This window comes from Pundamilia nyererei, unplaced genomic scaffold, assembly GCF_000239375.1.
Source record: "Pundamilia nyererei isolate P.nyererei 1_Seehausen unplaced genomic scaffold, PunNye1.0 scaffold00324, whole genome shotgun sequence".
Classification (NCBI taxonomy): Eukaryota; Metazoa; Chordata; class Actinopteri; order Cichliformes; family Cichlidae; genus Pundamilia; species Pundamilia nyererei.
Window position 1 is genome coordinate 434945 of NW_005187725.1, and position 15724 is coordinate 450668.

Genomic DNA, 15724 nt, shown 5'->3' on the forward strand with positions numbered 1-15724 from the left:
CCCCACACACACTCTTCTCACCTCTTCACTTCCTTACAACCGTACAGCACCTCCCCCCAGCACTCCTCTTTATTTAGTCCTTCTTCAGCTCCGTCCTGTAAGCTCTCTCTTTAGTGCTTCATTTAGTTTTCTTTATTATGCATATGTGGAGAACCTGTGGAGAACCCGTGGAGTCCGGTCCCGACTCAGCAGCTTGTAGCTCCTCCTTCAGCAGCAGTAACCTGCAGTGATCGGTCTGTGTCATCACTGTGGGCGGGCTTTGGGCCGCTCTTCTTCAGGTCGTGCAACCCTACGCTGCCATGTTGTTTTAGAGAGAGTCTGAGGTCTGACCTCAGGGTGAATTTTTAATGGGATGTCCACTCCTGAGAGGATTGTGTGTTAACACAGCAAGACCTGCAAACTGCCAAAACCTGTGCTTTCATAGAGGAGCTCAGGCTGACGATGATGATGACTGTAGAGGTTGGTGAGCACCTCGATAGTTGGCTGTGTCAGTAGGTAGCGAGGTGCTTGGAGGGGGAGGTAGTGTGTTGTCCACTTTAGTGTTTAGGAGGCGTTTTACTGCTTCGTGCAGAGGAGCAAAGCTGAGTGCAGAGAACAGAGGGGGGGGCAGCAGGGTGGGCCCTCATTCTTCCCCACAATCATGTTGTGCTATTAAACTCATGAGGCAACTGCGCACGCTCCCACCGCCGCCGCACTGCCAGCGGTCGTTACACAGCGATGTAACACGTGCTCATTAGCTGTTAGCATAACCAGGACTGTGAGTCTGACAGGCTACTCGTCCTCCCCTCTGTCCTCCACACTGTGTCCTCCCCTCTGTGTCCTCCACACTGTGTCCTCCTCTCTGTGTCCTCCCCTCTGTGTCCTTTCTTCTGTGTCCTCCACACTGTGTCCTCCCCTCTGTATCCTCCCTTCTGTCCTCCTCTGTCCCCTCCCCCTGGCCCCTCCCCCCTGTGTGGGCGTGAGCAGCTCTGATTGGGACAGAAAGCAGATCTGAGTTCTGACGAAGTCCTCACCGAGATTATGGGCTGAGATGGCGTTCCCATGAATCCTCCCGTAAATTCCAGTGAAGATTGAAGGTTTTCCTGCGGGAGAACAAATTCTTCCTGATTTTATTACTGTGATAAACTCAGCTGTCGAGCTAAAGGGAGCAGCCGGGCTGTGGTTCTGCTTCATTTCCATGAAAACGATCACTACAACAACAAAGTCCAATGAACGCAGCTCGGGGAGACGTCACTGCCGAGCGGTGGCGTGAAGCCCGACCGACACCGTGAGTCAGGCAGACGTGCAAAGAACAGCTCGTCACGAGTGGGCTGAGGAGAGAGGTGAAAGGTCAGGCAGTCATTAGCTCTTATTTTTTGTCGCACAGGTCGTGCAGCACAGGAACAGGAGACCTGAGAGCTGTGAGAACCAGCACAGCTCCACTTCCCCTGCCTGTAAAAAGTTCATGTTTTTAAGTTTTCAGGTGAAAAGTCGTAATGCTGTCATCAACACTCATCTGTCACTTTGTTCCCGTTACACGCACAAAGGCCACACCCCCCACCTCTGCAGTAGTAGATGTTTAGGATCAGGATCAACCGTGTCGCAAAACATCTCAGAGAGTTTAAGAAAGCTCGCGTTGCCGGGCGGTGCTCGCAGAGATCGTCTCACCTGAAGCTTGAACCGTTTGCTGCCCCAAACACTCACCTGCTGACCACACCTGTCCATGTGAAGCAGGACGGGCTCCGCCCCCGAGACACGTCTGAATACTTCTACAGACAGCAAACGTTTATCCTTTCTGTGTGTGTGTGTGTGTGTGTGTGTGTGTGTGTGTGTGTGTGTGTGTGTGTGTTACTAATGATGCTGATTATCTCTCCTTCCAGCTATTTGTACAAGAATGAAATCCAATCAATTGACAGACAAGCATTTAAGGGGCTTGTCTCTCTTGAGCAACTGTAAGTGACCTACTTCCTCTTCCACCTTTTCCTTCTGCTCGCAGCACCACTCCTCCTCCTTCTCTTCTCCAGCTGTAAATGCCTCCACCCCCTCCCCCCTTCCTGAAAAACAAACACTCCATAAAGCCTGGCAAAGTCTCCGTCATGTGACGTGTTATCTGCGAGCATGTTCTTGTGGCATGACTGCAGACTTTGCAGGTGTCATGTTTCCCCCACAGTGTGCTACGCCCACCCTTCATCCACCTTTCTGCTGCCACCGTGCATGCCGTGACTGCAGCCCCCTCGCAGCTGCGCTTGCCTCCCGTGACCCTTTCTGCATGAGTCACCAGTGTTTCCTCCACAGCTGCCCCCCCCCACCTCTAACACAAACCGAAGGATGGACTCCGCCTGTTTCACGTGCACTCGTCACAGTTCCTCCGTTGGCCCTCAAGGGTGAACGTCGTTAGGTTTACTGAAGCCGGATCACAAACTCAGATCCCGACTCAGTGTGCGTTCTTCAGATCAGCTGATCTGAGCATTAACAACCACATGTACTGTGAAACTTGGACATGAGTGGAGGAAACACTGGCTTCATGCCGTGCGGTCAGGATGGCGGCGACGTTGCGCCCCTCCCTCCTGTGAAGCTTGCAGCATGAATTCACCTGCGCTGCTGGGACGTCCAGCACGGCTGCTGTGGAGCAGCGTGTCTGCACGCCACAGCCTCACTCGCTTCTGTCCCGCTGCAGAAACAGCTCCTGCTCTGATTCGCTGTAAATTTGCTGTTTCTTTGTGTGAAATCTGCATCGTGTGTGTTTAATCTGTGTGATGCAAATCCTGCCTGTCAGAAACACGTCGAGCTCCGTAAACCTGCATGTCCGACAGACGTATGTGTGGCTGTACACGAGGTCGTAAATGTGCCGATGGTCTGCTGTTAGGCTTCTGCTGCTCTTTCTGCTGCGTCTGCTGAGAAACTCAGGCTCAGTAATCTGTGAGGAGTCTGTGACTCACTGTTCTTCGCTGCAACAGAGAACAAACGGCCAATTCACCAAGTGCACTCCAACATCTGTTTTGAGTTTACGTATATGTGGGTTTTGAGTTTTAATGGTCCTGCATCATCGGGCGACGCATGCCAAAGGCTGAAGAGTGGCCCAACAGCGCGCGCCGTTCGAGTTTATCAGCGTGCCTGCGGTTTGTCAGGGAATCGGACCTGTGACGACACCGGAGCGAAGAAACCTCAGGGCTGAACGCGTCACAGCCCAGAGAGCCGCGGATTCATGAGTTATCAGCTGATCACCGATGACATCAGCCCGTCGGCAGACGTGATGGGAGTCACGTATCGGTGACAGTTTTTCAGTCAAATCTAGAAAAATGAAATTTTAAAACGCCCAGAACATCATCGGTAACTCCACCGTTTTATGTCATCGCTGTAACTGAGCGTGCTCAGACGGAGAGTTACTGATGTCCCCGTGTACGCGAGGGTGCCTGGATCGTCATCGTAATGTTGGATATCACGCTGTAGTGATGTCATAGTTTTGCATCATCACCCCCCACCCACCGAACTTCCAACCCTGACCCCGACTCGGACCTTGAGCGCCCAATTTTTTAAAATTTTTTGCTGAGTGGACGTAAGCAGTTGCACAACTATGACATCACAGCAGTGTGACTGTTAGGGCTGCCACGATTAGTCGACTAGTCACGATTACGTCGACTATCAAAATCGTCGACGACTGATTTAATAGTCGACGCTCGTTTGAAGCTTTGTAAGATCACAAAAGACGCAGGAATAAGTAGTAGGATTTAAGAGTGTAATAACGAACTGAAACAGAAGATGGCAGCACTGCATGTACAAGGATGCCAGCTGCCGTTAAACCCCGAAGAAGAAGTAGCTCTGTCCCAGAATTCATAGCGCAGCCCAGCTCAGTTTCCAACAATGGCAGCAGCTAGTTAGTTTTAATATTACTCTTATTATTCTTTCTGGGTCACAAAATAAACGTTTAACATATATTCAGGTGAGAATGTAGCTGTGTAAACCTCAAATATCTGCTCAGTTTATCAGGACACCACATATTTTCAAAAGCGCTCCGACGTTTTCGGAGACGTCTGTTACCCACTAGCTCGATAGCGAGCCGGGGCAAGGCTCACTAGAGCCGTGAGAACACCGGACTCCCGGCTTCAAACCCACCGCCGTCTTTCACTACTCAGGTTAAACATATATAAGTCACTTAGATAACTTCAAAATGTTATTGTTTGGCTTTTTTTAGTATTTTATTTGTTCCTGAATTCGGTTTGGCTGAGATTAAAGTTATAGTTTTTACACACAGTTTATTTTACACATAAACGTCAAGCAGACAGCTGATTATCAGAAGTGTGAGATGCTCGAGAATATACTCTGGTGTCCTGTTATATTTTAGATAGCAAGGAGTTTATTAAACTTCACCGAAACAATCTGCACATTTCATTAAAATTTAATAAACTATCATCTTGTCTTTATTTTTAGTTAGCACATACCTAAACACTTAAAGCTGTAAGCTAATGATAGTTATATAAGAGCAGATGCTGCTGGTGCAATAAGCTGTATGGATGATGATCTGATTAGTCGACTATCAAAATAATCGTTTGTGGCAGCCCTAGTGACTGTGCACTTGAAACCTCGACAAACATGAATTGTGATGATCCACAAACCAACACTGGGACATCAGGTGCCTCGGACGCCCGCTGCTTCCTTCCTTCAGTACAAGGAAAGCTTGAATGAGCAGTGATAACCTGCTTTCAGCACTGACCTGTGTCTGAGTTTCTCCTGGCTCTGCGTTTTGTTCTTTGTATAAAAGTGAAACGAGTCGCGCCTCAGACAGCGACAGTAAGCTCCTCCCTCTCTGAGTGTTGGAGGCTTCGGCAGAGCTGACAGGCTTTCGCGACACGTTCGAGGAAACGTTTCACCGAGTTAAATATTTCCAGCTCGTCTGCGTTTGTTTGGTTCCCGTAGCAGCCACACTGGGATGGTTCTGAAAGCGTGACGATACGATCGGTGCGCTCGTCTGGAGGCGTTTCTGTTCTAAACTCAAAGGTGTGGTGTACATGACGTCTGCTCTGCTGCTCTGACCCTCACCCGGCTGAACCTCACAGCTGTTGGATTTGTTTACCCCGATCTTGTATATGAGCTTCATTCTGTTTGCTCCCCAGTAAACAATCAGCGTCCCTGCTTTTCACTCAGAATCAATGATAGAGAGTCACACAGACAAACACAAGGGGGTGTCCAACTGCAGGCCTCGAGGTTGTCCTGCAGGTTTCAGACGTGTCCTCGATCCAACACAGCTCAGTTAACCTCGTCTCTAGAGGCTGGTAATGAACTGATCATGTGACTCTGGTGTGCTGACCCAGGCTGAGAACTAAAACCTGCAGGACCCCGGCCCTCGAGGCCCCTGCTGTAGACAAAGAGCCAGATTTACTAAAGACTGCTTCAGCTTTAAAAAGTACTTTTGTGATTTACAAACAAGTGTCGGTGGCGTTTGTTACACAAAGGTCTGGGTACAGTTAATTAATTGTTCCACTTGATTTAGAGCATTTAAACCACACAAAGGTGCCTCGTGAAGGTTTCCATCAGGCTGCACCATTGCAGCGTCACGGCGTGCTGTGCTGGCTGTAATCTGTGATTTTTCAGTCTGTTTGTTGGCCACAGTTGGCTGTGAGTCAGATTCCTTCCTCTGACTTTAATAAATCCCTGCGGCCTCATGCAGCACGGAGAGAACAATGACAGCGTGCACGCTCATGCACGTAGCGCTCTAACGTCATTAACACACGTGGGTCTGACAGTAATGCTCAGTGTTCTTCTTCTGCACATCCTGCAGGATGGCTGCCTGCTGCCCAGCCTCAGAGACCCCACTAGTTTCCATCAGTTTGCCCTGATGATAAAATCATTGATTCTCTCAGAGCTGCCTCCATGATCCTAACAGGCGGCGGTTTCCAAAGAGGCAGAGACGAGTTAACGCTGCCCTGTGTTTGTGTGACCTCATCAGACCTTCTTCATATTACAACCCAAACCTTTGCTCTCCCTCTGTAGCATCTTCATGGTTGCAGCCTGCGCGAAGTAAATCTGGCCCTGTAGCTTTAAGATAAGAGCCGGTGAAGTTCATCAGGACAATAAGATCACATAATCCAGTTTTACTCTGCTTTATCTACATTCTGCTCTCTTCTGCAGGTACCTGCACTTCAACAACATCGAGTCCTTGGAACCAGAGTCCTTCACTCATCTACCAAAGCTGGAGCGACTGTAAGTTCATCCTGCCTGAGCATTCACCAAAAGCTTTTCCGAACGGTAATTTTAAGATCCGTGGAATAATAGAGCCACCGGTGCGACTGGATTTACTGTGACAGTTGATAGAAACCAGAAAGCAATAACTAGCATGATGTAGTTGGCGGGGAATGGAAGGAATGGCTTGGAAAGAAAGAACGGAGAGGCTCGCGGAGCCCAGATCTGAATTTGAAGCAGACGGTACATGCCAGGAAGCGCTCGAACATCCTTCAGCTGAAGGAATGTGGACTGGAAGAGCGCTCAGACATTTCACTGATGTCAGAGGCTGCAGGACGGTTTCTGAGGAACGGCTGCAGGAAGTCGTGCAGGGTTGGTAGCACCGTCACTCCCTGCATGTGTGTGCTGCAGGGTGTGCAGGGCTGTGTGCTAAGCCCCTCCCCCTCCACACACACACGGTTTCAGGACCTCGACTTTGGCTTTCACTATTTCTTCAGCAGTTTTGAGACAAATCAAGTGTGATTATTTTTGCCTGACCAGTTTTGACCATCAGTATTATGGGATACATCCCAGTTTAACTATCCTGCAGCAGTGCACTGCTTGTGCTGTGCACACTGTAAGCACCTCCTTACAGTGTAAACGCGGCGCGCACAGACGTGTGCCGACTTTCAGGCGGCAGGGTTTCCACTCCTCCCAGTCTCCTGAGTAAAGGAGAGGAAGGACACCTGCTGCACGGGGAAAACACCTGAGGGTGGAATTCCCAGGCGCACACTCCGGTCATGGTTGGGAAATTTCTCTGCGGTCAAAGCATCGAGAGAGAGATGGAGAGCAGGATGGCGTTCCTGAGGGCGGGATGGAAAATTAATGTCATTTTGTGGTATTAAAAATGTGTTTGGCCCGAGACTCGTGTACACAGGAAAATGTTTTCATGCCTGCGTTTTAGCCAGCGCGAGTCATCATCTGGGAAAACGATCATATTTCTTCTCCCATCCCAAAAGATGCTATTAAAGGCAAATATGTCCTGTTATTAGTCGAGCAGATCAATTTTGGGACTGTGTGATCCCTCAGTGTTTCCTCACTGAAACGACAGATTCCTGCTTGACGACTGTGATGTTTTTCTGCCTCTCTCAGGTTTCTGCACAACAACAGGATCACCCAGCTGGTGCCGGGAACTTTCTCTCATCTTCAGGCCATGAAGCGACTGTAAGTGGAAAAGACAAGCTCACAAACACATGCGAGACTCTGTGCTCACTATCAGACAGGCGTGTTTATCGGTTAGATGCCATGAAACCGCAGCGCGCTGTTCTCACGCTCGCCTGCAGCGCTCGGCCCTCCCACAGCTTTTCCTCCTGTTGAGCTGCAGCAGATCTGAGTCCATCTGAGACGTCGCTCATCTAAATGACTCCATTTAAGAGAATACGAAGTCTTTAGAGTTTGTGCTTTTCTTTATTTTCTGTCGTGTCTCTCCGGCTCACGAGTAAGTGTTCATAATAAACACGTTTCTGTGAATCCTCCTGAGCCACAGGATCTACATGATGTCATTAGGAACAGACATGCTTACGTGGTCGCACAGCCCCGCCTACCGCTCTGCATATTTTCCTGGGTAATAACGATGTCATCACAGCATGTTTGTGTGTCTCAGAGGACTCTGATTACCAAACAGAGACTTCCTGTTTGCTTTAGTTACCAAACAGCCTGCAGCTCTTTGATTCCAGACGTCACGTTGTGCCACACGCCGTTTACAGCGCTGCCGCCATGTTGCTTTTGTGGAGCCAGAGGTGACCAGATAATGCAAGCAGACATGTATCTGTGTCCAAACAGTGAAACTGGAGCTGCTGTTAGTACAGCAGCGATGTTATTGGTCACATGACATCGTTAAAATGCTCCAACAGCACAGACACTGCTCAGAGGTCCTGTTAGCAGACAGCGAGCTGCTGCCACCTGTGTCACCAACCACCTGTCAGTAAAAGAGGCCACGCCCCCAGTTTGCAAACTTTAAGCCTTATTAAAATTTAAGCAGACTGACTCACTGCTGGAGCCCCTGCTGGATGCTAGAGGTACTGCAGCTGGCTCAGACATGAGCGGAGGAGTTTGGGTCTCAGTAATCATGATGCTGATGTAGAGCAAATAAGCATACAGAGCTATGAGCAGGTGGAGGAGGCTCCACAACAATAACCAGGTTTCCTTTATTACTTATAAATGAGCCTCGGTCATTTGTGAAGTTTTAGATTCAAATAAATATTCGAGAGCCTCGTCCCTGAAAAACCTGTGCTCACGTCAGGAAGGGGGCGTGTCCAGTGTGAGGGAGGGTTTACTGCTTATCCAGACTGCGGGCTCCGTCTATCCACACATGCCCACTTGTCTCTGTGTTTCTGTGTGTGCAGGCGACTGGATTCCAACTCCTTGAACTGTGACTGCGAGCTGCTTTGGCTGGCCGACCTGCTGAAGCAGTACGCCGAGTCGGGCAACGCTCAGGCTGCTGCCACCTGCGACTACCCGAGCCGCCTGCAGGGCAGATCGGTGGCGACGCTCACCGCTGAGGAGCTCAACTGCGGTACTGAGAACAGTTACAGAATGAGTTATAGAAACAGTCTCCCCCCATCACTGGCTATAAAGTGGAGAAGTTACAGCTGTTTAACAGCAGCTGGATGTGCAGCTTTCATTCCTGGTTTCCTGAACGTCTCCTCTCATCTCTGCTGGCCAAAGGAAGCAGAAAGCTTCAAGACTTTGGAGCCTAACAGGAAGCACGTCGTGAAGTCATGCGTTACACACATCCACTTATTTTTATAGCCAAACTCTGCAAACTCTCAGACAGCCCCCCCAGCCCCCCTCCCTGCAGGTAAGCTGAGACACACACAGGTGTATCCTCTCTTTGTGTCTGCAGCCCCCACTTCCATCCTTCACACACCACAAACAGTCTGAGGGCGAAGGGAGCTCAACGTGTCTGTGGGCCCTGCGTCAGACCACCAGCAGCTGCTGAGATGGGCTGGCTGATAGCTGTACGTGTGTGTGTGTGTGTGTGTGTGTGTGTGTGAGGATGGAGGCCCACAGGAGGCCTTTGTCCTCATTGTGAGACACTTTAGTTTGATAAGTGTTTAGTCTGGTGTGAAACCGTCATGTTAGTATTTTGCTTGTTTTTCTCATCACTCGACACAAAAATTCATATTTTATTTAAAGTTGTTTCATCAGTTAACAAGTGAACTCTGTAAAGTTTCATTTCTGTGCAGCTGAGTGCCGTAAAACAAAAGAGAAGAAGAAAATCTGTTGAGTTCTGTCACAGAGAGGCTGCTTCAGCTCAGGTTGAACTGCTTTTCCTCGCTCGTCTGTGTCCTGATGTTCACCCGGTTTTATGAGCAGCTGTAAATCCCGCCGTCTCAGTTCTGCGTTTCCTGCGGCCATGGCTGCACGCTGAGCCGGCTGGCAGCTGCTTGTGTCTCCGCCACATTTAAACCTCAGCAGCTAATTCAATGGCCCCCAAACGTGCCCGGGCCTGCTCGGCGTGGCCCTGTCTGGAATGTCTGCCTGAAAACGCGGTGGAAGCCTTTCCATGCCCTCCTCCCCCCCTGCACGGTGGGTGGAGGAGCTGTCAAAACAAAGCAGTGGCTGGAGGTGAAGTGCCATCTCCTCACACGAGCTGTTTCTGGTGGGGACACTCGCCTCCTGTTGGTGGAGATAAACAGGAGGGCGGTGTGAAGTGTGTGGAGGAGGGTTTCCAAAATAGTCTCCTTTATGACTTAAATAATGACCAAAATTGACGAAATGAATCCCCAAAACCAGCATATCTGTAACCATGAGGGTCGCCCCCTGGTGGTCTGTAAATAAAGTGCAGCTTTAAGGAACCTGGCTTCACTTTTCAGATCTGGACGTTCATATATCATCCCGCTTGTGTTTGGGAGCTTTGTGTCTGTTTGTGCTTCAAACTCAGCACAAAGTCTCCTACCAACCAAAGAACAGGAAAAAATGAGGCCCTAATATTGAACCCTGGGGACTCCTCCACTGGTCTCCATGTGCAGCTGCTGAACGAGTCATTCTCCGCTCTGTGGGTCAGAATGACGATGATCTTTGAACAAAAAGCCTCATGAAGTTTGCATCGTCCCTGTCCGACCTCCCTCTGGATCTGGATTTTAGCCCTGATATTATTGAGCAGGTTCAAAAAGACGAGACAGACTCAGCAGAAGCTCGATTCAGTAGTCTAAGAAATACATATAAAGAGACGTGTGATGCTGTGTGCTTGCTTATACATTACATCGGTTTTCTGTCTGATCTTCTCCTGCAGAGGTTCCCAGGATCACGTCGGAGCCTCACGATGTGGACGTGACGTCGGGAAACACCGTCTACTTCACCTGTAGAGCCGAAGGCAACCCTAAACCACAGATTATCTGGCTCAGGAACAAGTAAGGCTAACGGGTGGGTGGGTTAACATCGAAACGCATCACACGCATTTACGAGCTCTGGTTTTTATCGGTGCGTCTTCCTCGTAGCAATGCGCTAAACATGCGCGACGACAGCCGTCTGAACCTGCTGGAGGACGGGACGCTGATGATCCAGAACACCAGGGAGACGGATCAGGGAGTGTACCAGTGCATGGCCAAAAATGTGGCCGGAGAGGTCAAAACGTCCGAGGTCACGCTGCGATACTTTGGAGCTCCGTGTAAGTGTGCGCTCCCGAGCCCGTTCACTGTGACAGCCATAAAATACACGATATCCCACTGAGACGTTTAAAGACGGTGTTTGCACCAAGAGTTCCGAGGTCAGCAGGTCAGGTGTTACAGAGACATTCACAGCTACAAACTCTCAGCCACACATACATCATCTTCACACTGATGTCAGTGAAATGTAGGTGCCATGTTTTTTATGCACTCTATGCAGCTAAAGCTGTGGATGCAATGCATTATGGGATGCAGTCCTGTTTGCCTTTTTTCATTTCTGTTTATTCTTTCATGCATTTTATGGTCATGATTGATGTTGAGGCTGGTTTCTAAACGCTTTATGAAACATCAGTGAGTTTCACATCTGGTTACCAGAAGAATCAAAGATATCGTTTCACTTTTATCCCAGAACCAGTGTGAAAAACTTCAGTGCACTTCTGTATATGTGAGGGGCTTTTATTGTGAAAAGAAGCAAAAGGAAGAAGCCGTGTGTAGAATAACCAGGTTTCCTGTATGGATGTGGCAGCAACAGCAAGTCTGGAGTTCATGGCTGACTTATTTAACCTGCATCAGATTATCTGTCATGTTTCCATGACAACTGAAGCTACAGCTAGCTAAACTGGTATTAAAGTTGCAAAGCTTTGGGAAAAGGCTGAAACCACATGAATGAGCTAAAATCTGAGCTGAAGGTCACGGCCAGCCTCTGGGAGCAGATGTTGTGCATTTCCTGTCTCTGTGTGGCTGTAAACCTCAGGTCCCCGGCTGTGTACACACTGCTCTGACTCCACTGTAATCACTGCCAAATAAGGACAGGGCACAACTGCGTGCCGTGACAAACGGAGATGGTTTCAGAGTGGCATCATCGATCCCAGCACGAGCTGCTGCTTCACATCTTCAGATCTTTATTTTAGAAAAAGTGAGGTCACCACCGTTCCCATGTCTGCTCCTCCAGCACGGCCCAGTTTTGTGATCCAGCCCCAGAACACGGAGGTCCTGGTGGGGGAGAGCGTGACCCTGGAGTGCAGCGCCACGGGCCAGCCGCAGCCTCGGGTGTCCTGGACGAAGGGTGACCGGACGCCCCTGCCCAACGACGCCCGCATCACCATCACCCCCTCCGGAGGGCTCTACATCCAGAACGTGGAGCAGGCTGATGGAGGACAGTACACGTGCTTCGCCTCCAATAATGTTGATACCATACACGCTACGGCGCACATCATCGTACAAGGTAAATCAGAAGATCGATGAAAGGTGTGGGTGCTGTGTGCCTTTGTTGACCAATTAAAACATCATTTCCTGCTCTGCCTGTAGCGATCCCTCAGTTCACCGTCACGCCGCAGGACCAGCTAGCCCTGGAAGGCCACACGGTGGATTTCCCCTGCGAGGCGACCGGCTATCCTCAGCCGGTGATCGCCTGGACTCGAGGGGGCAGCCCGTTACCCTCGGACCGCCGTCACGTGACCCTGCCCTCCGGCACGCTGCGCATCACTCGGGTGGCAGCCCACGATGAGGGCCAGTATGAGTGCCAGGCAGTCAGCCCCGTGGGCACCACGCGCACCGCCGTGCAGCTCAGCATCCAGCAGAGAGGTGAGGAGGGGGGCGGAGCTTTAGGCTCTAAGAGCAGGTGGTGCATAGATGAAATATGGCTGCCAATCACAGGCTGTTTGTTTGTGTAGGTGGAGGGGAGGGTGGGAGTGGGAGTGGTGTGCAGCGTTTAAGTCACAGCTCATTGGAAGGTGTGTGTGTGTGTGTGTGTGTGTGTGTGTGTGTGTTTGTGTGTGTGCGTGTTCTGCAATGACAGGCCTGGCGTGGCACAGGAAAACACGGCAGCCTGTAATCCTGAGGTGACGCCATGTTTTTCCATGTTGTAATGCCTGTTAACACGCTGCAAAGTACCAGTTGCGTAATGGTTGCACACTGGAGCACTGTGTGAGCCCACAGCTGTTTCATGGAGAAGCCGACGTAGCGAGCACGAATCATGAAAGCAACGGGAAAGTCCAAGTTTATCAAGCCGTGTACAGTTTTTAAACACGTTTTAAAACACATTCATGTTTTATTAGAATTAAGAATATCTGTTTGCAAAAATATATATTATAAATATAAAACATGAATATTGGAAAAGACCTGCAGTACTGTCAACGACCACCGGGGGAATGCCTGCAGAGGTGACCTGTAAAAATTAGACAACCTCAAATTCAGCCGTTAGCAGCACGCCGGCGAGTGTGGGTCGGGTGAACACGCACAGAGAGAGTTCTTCATTCTCAGGCACAAAGACTTTCAGGTGTTTAGATGTCGATGAGTCTTTGTGTTTGTGCTGCTCGCTCTGCACAGGAACCGCAGGGGGCGGGGTCAAGACTCTGACAGTGACGCAAGGGTTCAATCAGAAATCTGTTTGTATTTATGTAATATGACTGTCCGTGTGTGTGTGTGTGTGTGTGTGTGTGTGTGTGTGTGTGTGTGTGTGTGTGTGTGTGTGTGTGTGTGTGTGTGTGTGTGTGTGTGTTTGTGTTCTGTCTTGCTCTGAGCTTCACATTAAGCTGATTGATGCTCCTGTGTGTGAGCAGAGGGAAGCAGCAGCTCTGGTGAAGCACAAACACTGCGACAGTAAAATGTTTGATGTCGGCTGTGATTGATTACAAAATGCACTTCACATGTGGACCCTTTGCTGCCCGCTCATTAACTTGTGTGTGTGTTACTCATTCAGTGACGCCTGTTTTCACGAATGCCCCGAGGGACCTGACGGTGGAGTCCGGGCAGGACGTGCAGATTCCCTGCAGCGCTCAGGGCCAGCCGCAGCCAGTCCTCACCTGGAACAAGGTGAGCGGGTAAAGAGGCGACCTCAGTGCAGGTGCAGAGGTCAGGAGGTCAGGTCAATCAGACCGAGAGGGTCCTAACGCTCAAACCAGACGCCGAGAGCTTTTGTAAAACTCAGACGTCTGTGTCCTTACACAAGCATGCACCGAGGGCTTAGTTCAGGCACCAGCTCTCAGCACCGTGACCTCTGACCTCTGTCTGTCTCTCAGGATGGCGTTCAGGTGACAGAAAGTGGAAAGTTCCACATCAGCCCCGATGGTTACCTGGAAGTGAAGGACGTGGGCACGGCTGATGCTGGACGCTACGAGTGTGTCGCACGCAACCCCATCGGCTACCAGGTGGCTAGCATGGTGCTAACTGTGACAGGTAAGCAGTGATATCAGAGCGCCGCCGGGACCAAAGGTCTGTGGCGCTGCTCGGTGTGTGTGATCTGCTGCTCAGCCGATGGAGCCGCGCTGTCGGGTCTCGGAGTGTGTTGCTGTTTCCTGCTGAGACTTTTGGAGGTCAGCGCTCTGCAACCGAACCTTAAACTGCATCAGCTGCTGGATGTTTTCAGTGGCACACGAAGACGAAGGAGCGCCAGAAATCACTCAGGAGGGAAGAGCTCACAGGATTTCAGTGAAATAAAGAACACCGGTGAACTGGAGCTGCTTACGGCCGTTACTTAAATGTATGAAAGATGGACACGACTTCCTGTTGGGTTTAGACCGCCGTCTGCCTCACGGCCTTACTCGGATATACCTCCATACTTTTATTTTGTGGCTCTACTGGAGCAGCTCTGCACGATTCATTGTTTTTATCTCATAACAGGCCTTTGTGCAACTTTGTGCATCACTGTGGGGGAGGTGGGCGGGGCTTGTGTTAGGGATGACACCGACCTCTTTATTAAAAACTCTGGTTCTGTTTGAGATGTAAACCCAGGCCGAGCTCTGCTCGTGCTTGCTGATGTTCCACCTGTGTGTCTCTACAGTGCCCGCCATCAGCAGGGAGGGCGACACCTTTGTCAGCACGTCCATAGAGCAGGCCATCCGTACTGTGGACAGCGCCATCGAGTCGACGAGGAGGCGTCTCTTTGACGGGTAGGATATGACAAACACGCGATATGAGACTCTGACCCTCACGACGACCTCGAGGATAAAAACCTGGAAGGCTCTGAAGTGTCTCCATTTTCCTACGCCACCACGTGTGTCTCTCTTCCCTGAGCCTGATCTTCATCTTGTCGTTATTGCTGCAGTGCATCATGGGATTGAGTGTAATGGAGAGACGTATGATGGGTCAGGATGAGAGCATGTGTACCGGTGAGGTGTCCTGGGGTCATGTGACCAGGTTAGGAAGTCCTGCTCGCCAACAGCGCTGGCGTTGACGGCGGCGGTGTGATCGTGGCTGCAGCACCTCGCTGAGTTTCAACAGCCCGAGGCTCAGTGCAAGTTTAGAATAGCTGTGCTGAAAACCACCGAGCTGATGTTTGGGAGGAAGCAGGAACGACAAAGAGTGAAATGATGGCGGCGACTCAGCTGCGCAGTGACTCAGACGCTGCTGCGTGTTTAAACTCTCCGACCTGCACTGGAGAAATTCCCGCCTGATGTTCTAGTCCTCGAGCTCTAACGGAAAATCCCCAAAGACCGGAGCGATCTTTCCTCCTGCTTTTGTTTAACCTGTCTTTGTCTCTTACTTCCACACTTACTGTCTCTGTGATCTGTCATATTTATTGTTCCCTCTCCTCCCTCGCCCTGCAGTCAGCCTCGCACCCCCGGGGAGTTGCTGGCTCTCTTCCGGTATCCGCGGGACCCCTACACCGTGGAGCAGGCGCGGGCTGGAGAGATCTTCGAGCAGACGCTGCTGCTCATCCAGAACCACGTCAACCAGGGTCTCATGGTGGACACCAACGGCACCGGTGAGCAGATTCAGACTCGACACGCTGCTGAAAATGCAAAACCACACCCTCGTGAACACTGAGCGCGCTCGCTGATCGGTTTAAACTGATCGGTCATCTCTGCTGTGCTGATATTTTGGGCACATACAGTGGGGCAAAAAAGTATTTAGTCAGCCACCGATTGTGCAAGTTCCCCCACTTAAAATGATGACAGAGGTCAGTAATTTGCACCAGA

General features: G+C 50.4%; 1 protein-coding gene across 3 annotated transcripts in view; it reads left to right on the forward strand.

Moving 5' to 3' along the window:
* Window positions 1–15724, forward strand: part of pxdn (peroxidasin) — a 36454-nt gene that overhangs the window by 10196 nt on the left and 10534 nt on the right. For 2 of the 3 annotated variants that reach the window (XM_013915575.1, XM_013915574.1), the window contains exons 4-15: window positions 1860–1931; window positions 6106–6177; window positions 7288–7359; window positions 8541–8710; window positions 10433–10550; window positions 10638–10807; window positions 11758–12030; window positions 12114–12389; window positions 13507–13619; window positions 13826–13982; window positions 14587–14695; window positions 15353–15510. In XM_013915575.1, the coding sequence (XP_013771029.1) occupies window positions 1860–1931; window positions 6106–6177; window positions 7288–7359; window positions 8541–8710; window positions 10433–10550; window positions 10638–10807; window positions 11758–12030; window positions 12114–12389; window positions 13507–13619; window positions 13826–13982; window positions 14587–14695; window positions 15353–15510 (1760 nt within the window). The remainder of the gene's footprint in view (window positions 1–1859; window positions 1932–6105; window positions 6178–7287; window positions 7360–8540; window positions 8711–10432; window positions 10551–10637; window positions 10808–11757; window positions 12031–12113; window positions 12390–13506; window positions 13620–13825; window positions 13983–14586; window positions 14696–15352; window positions 15511–15724) is intronic. The other variant, XM_005751738.2, reaches the window with a different exon arrangement.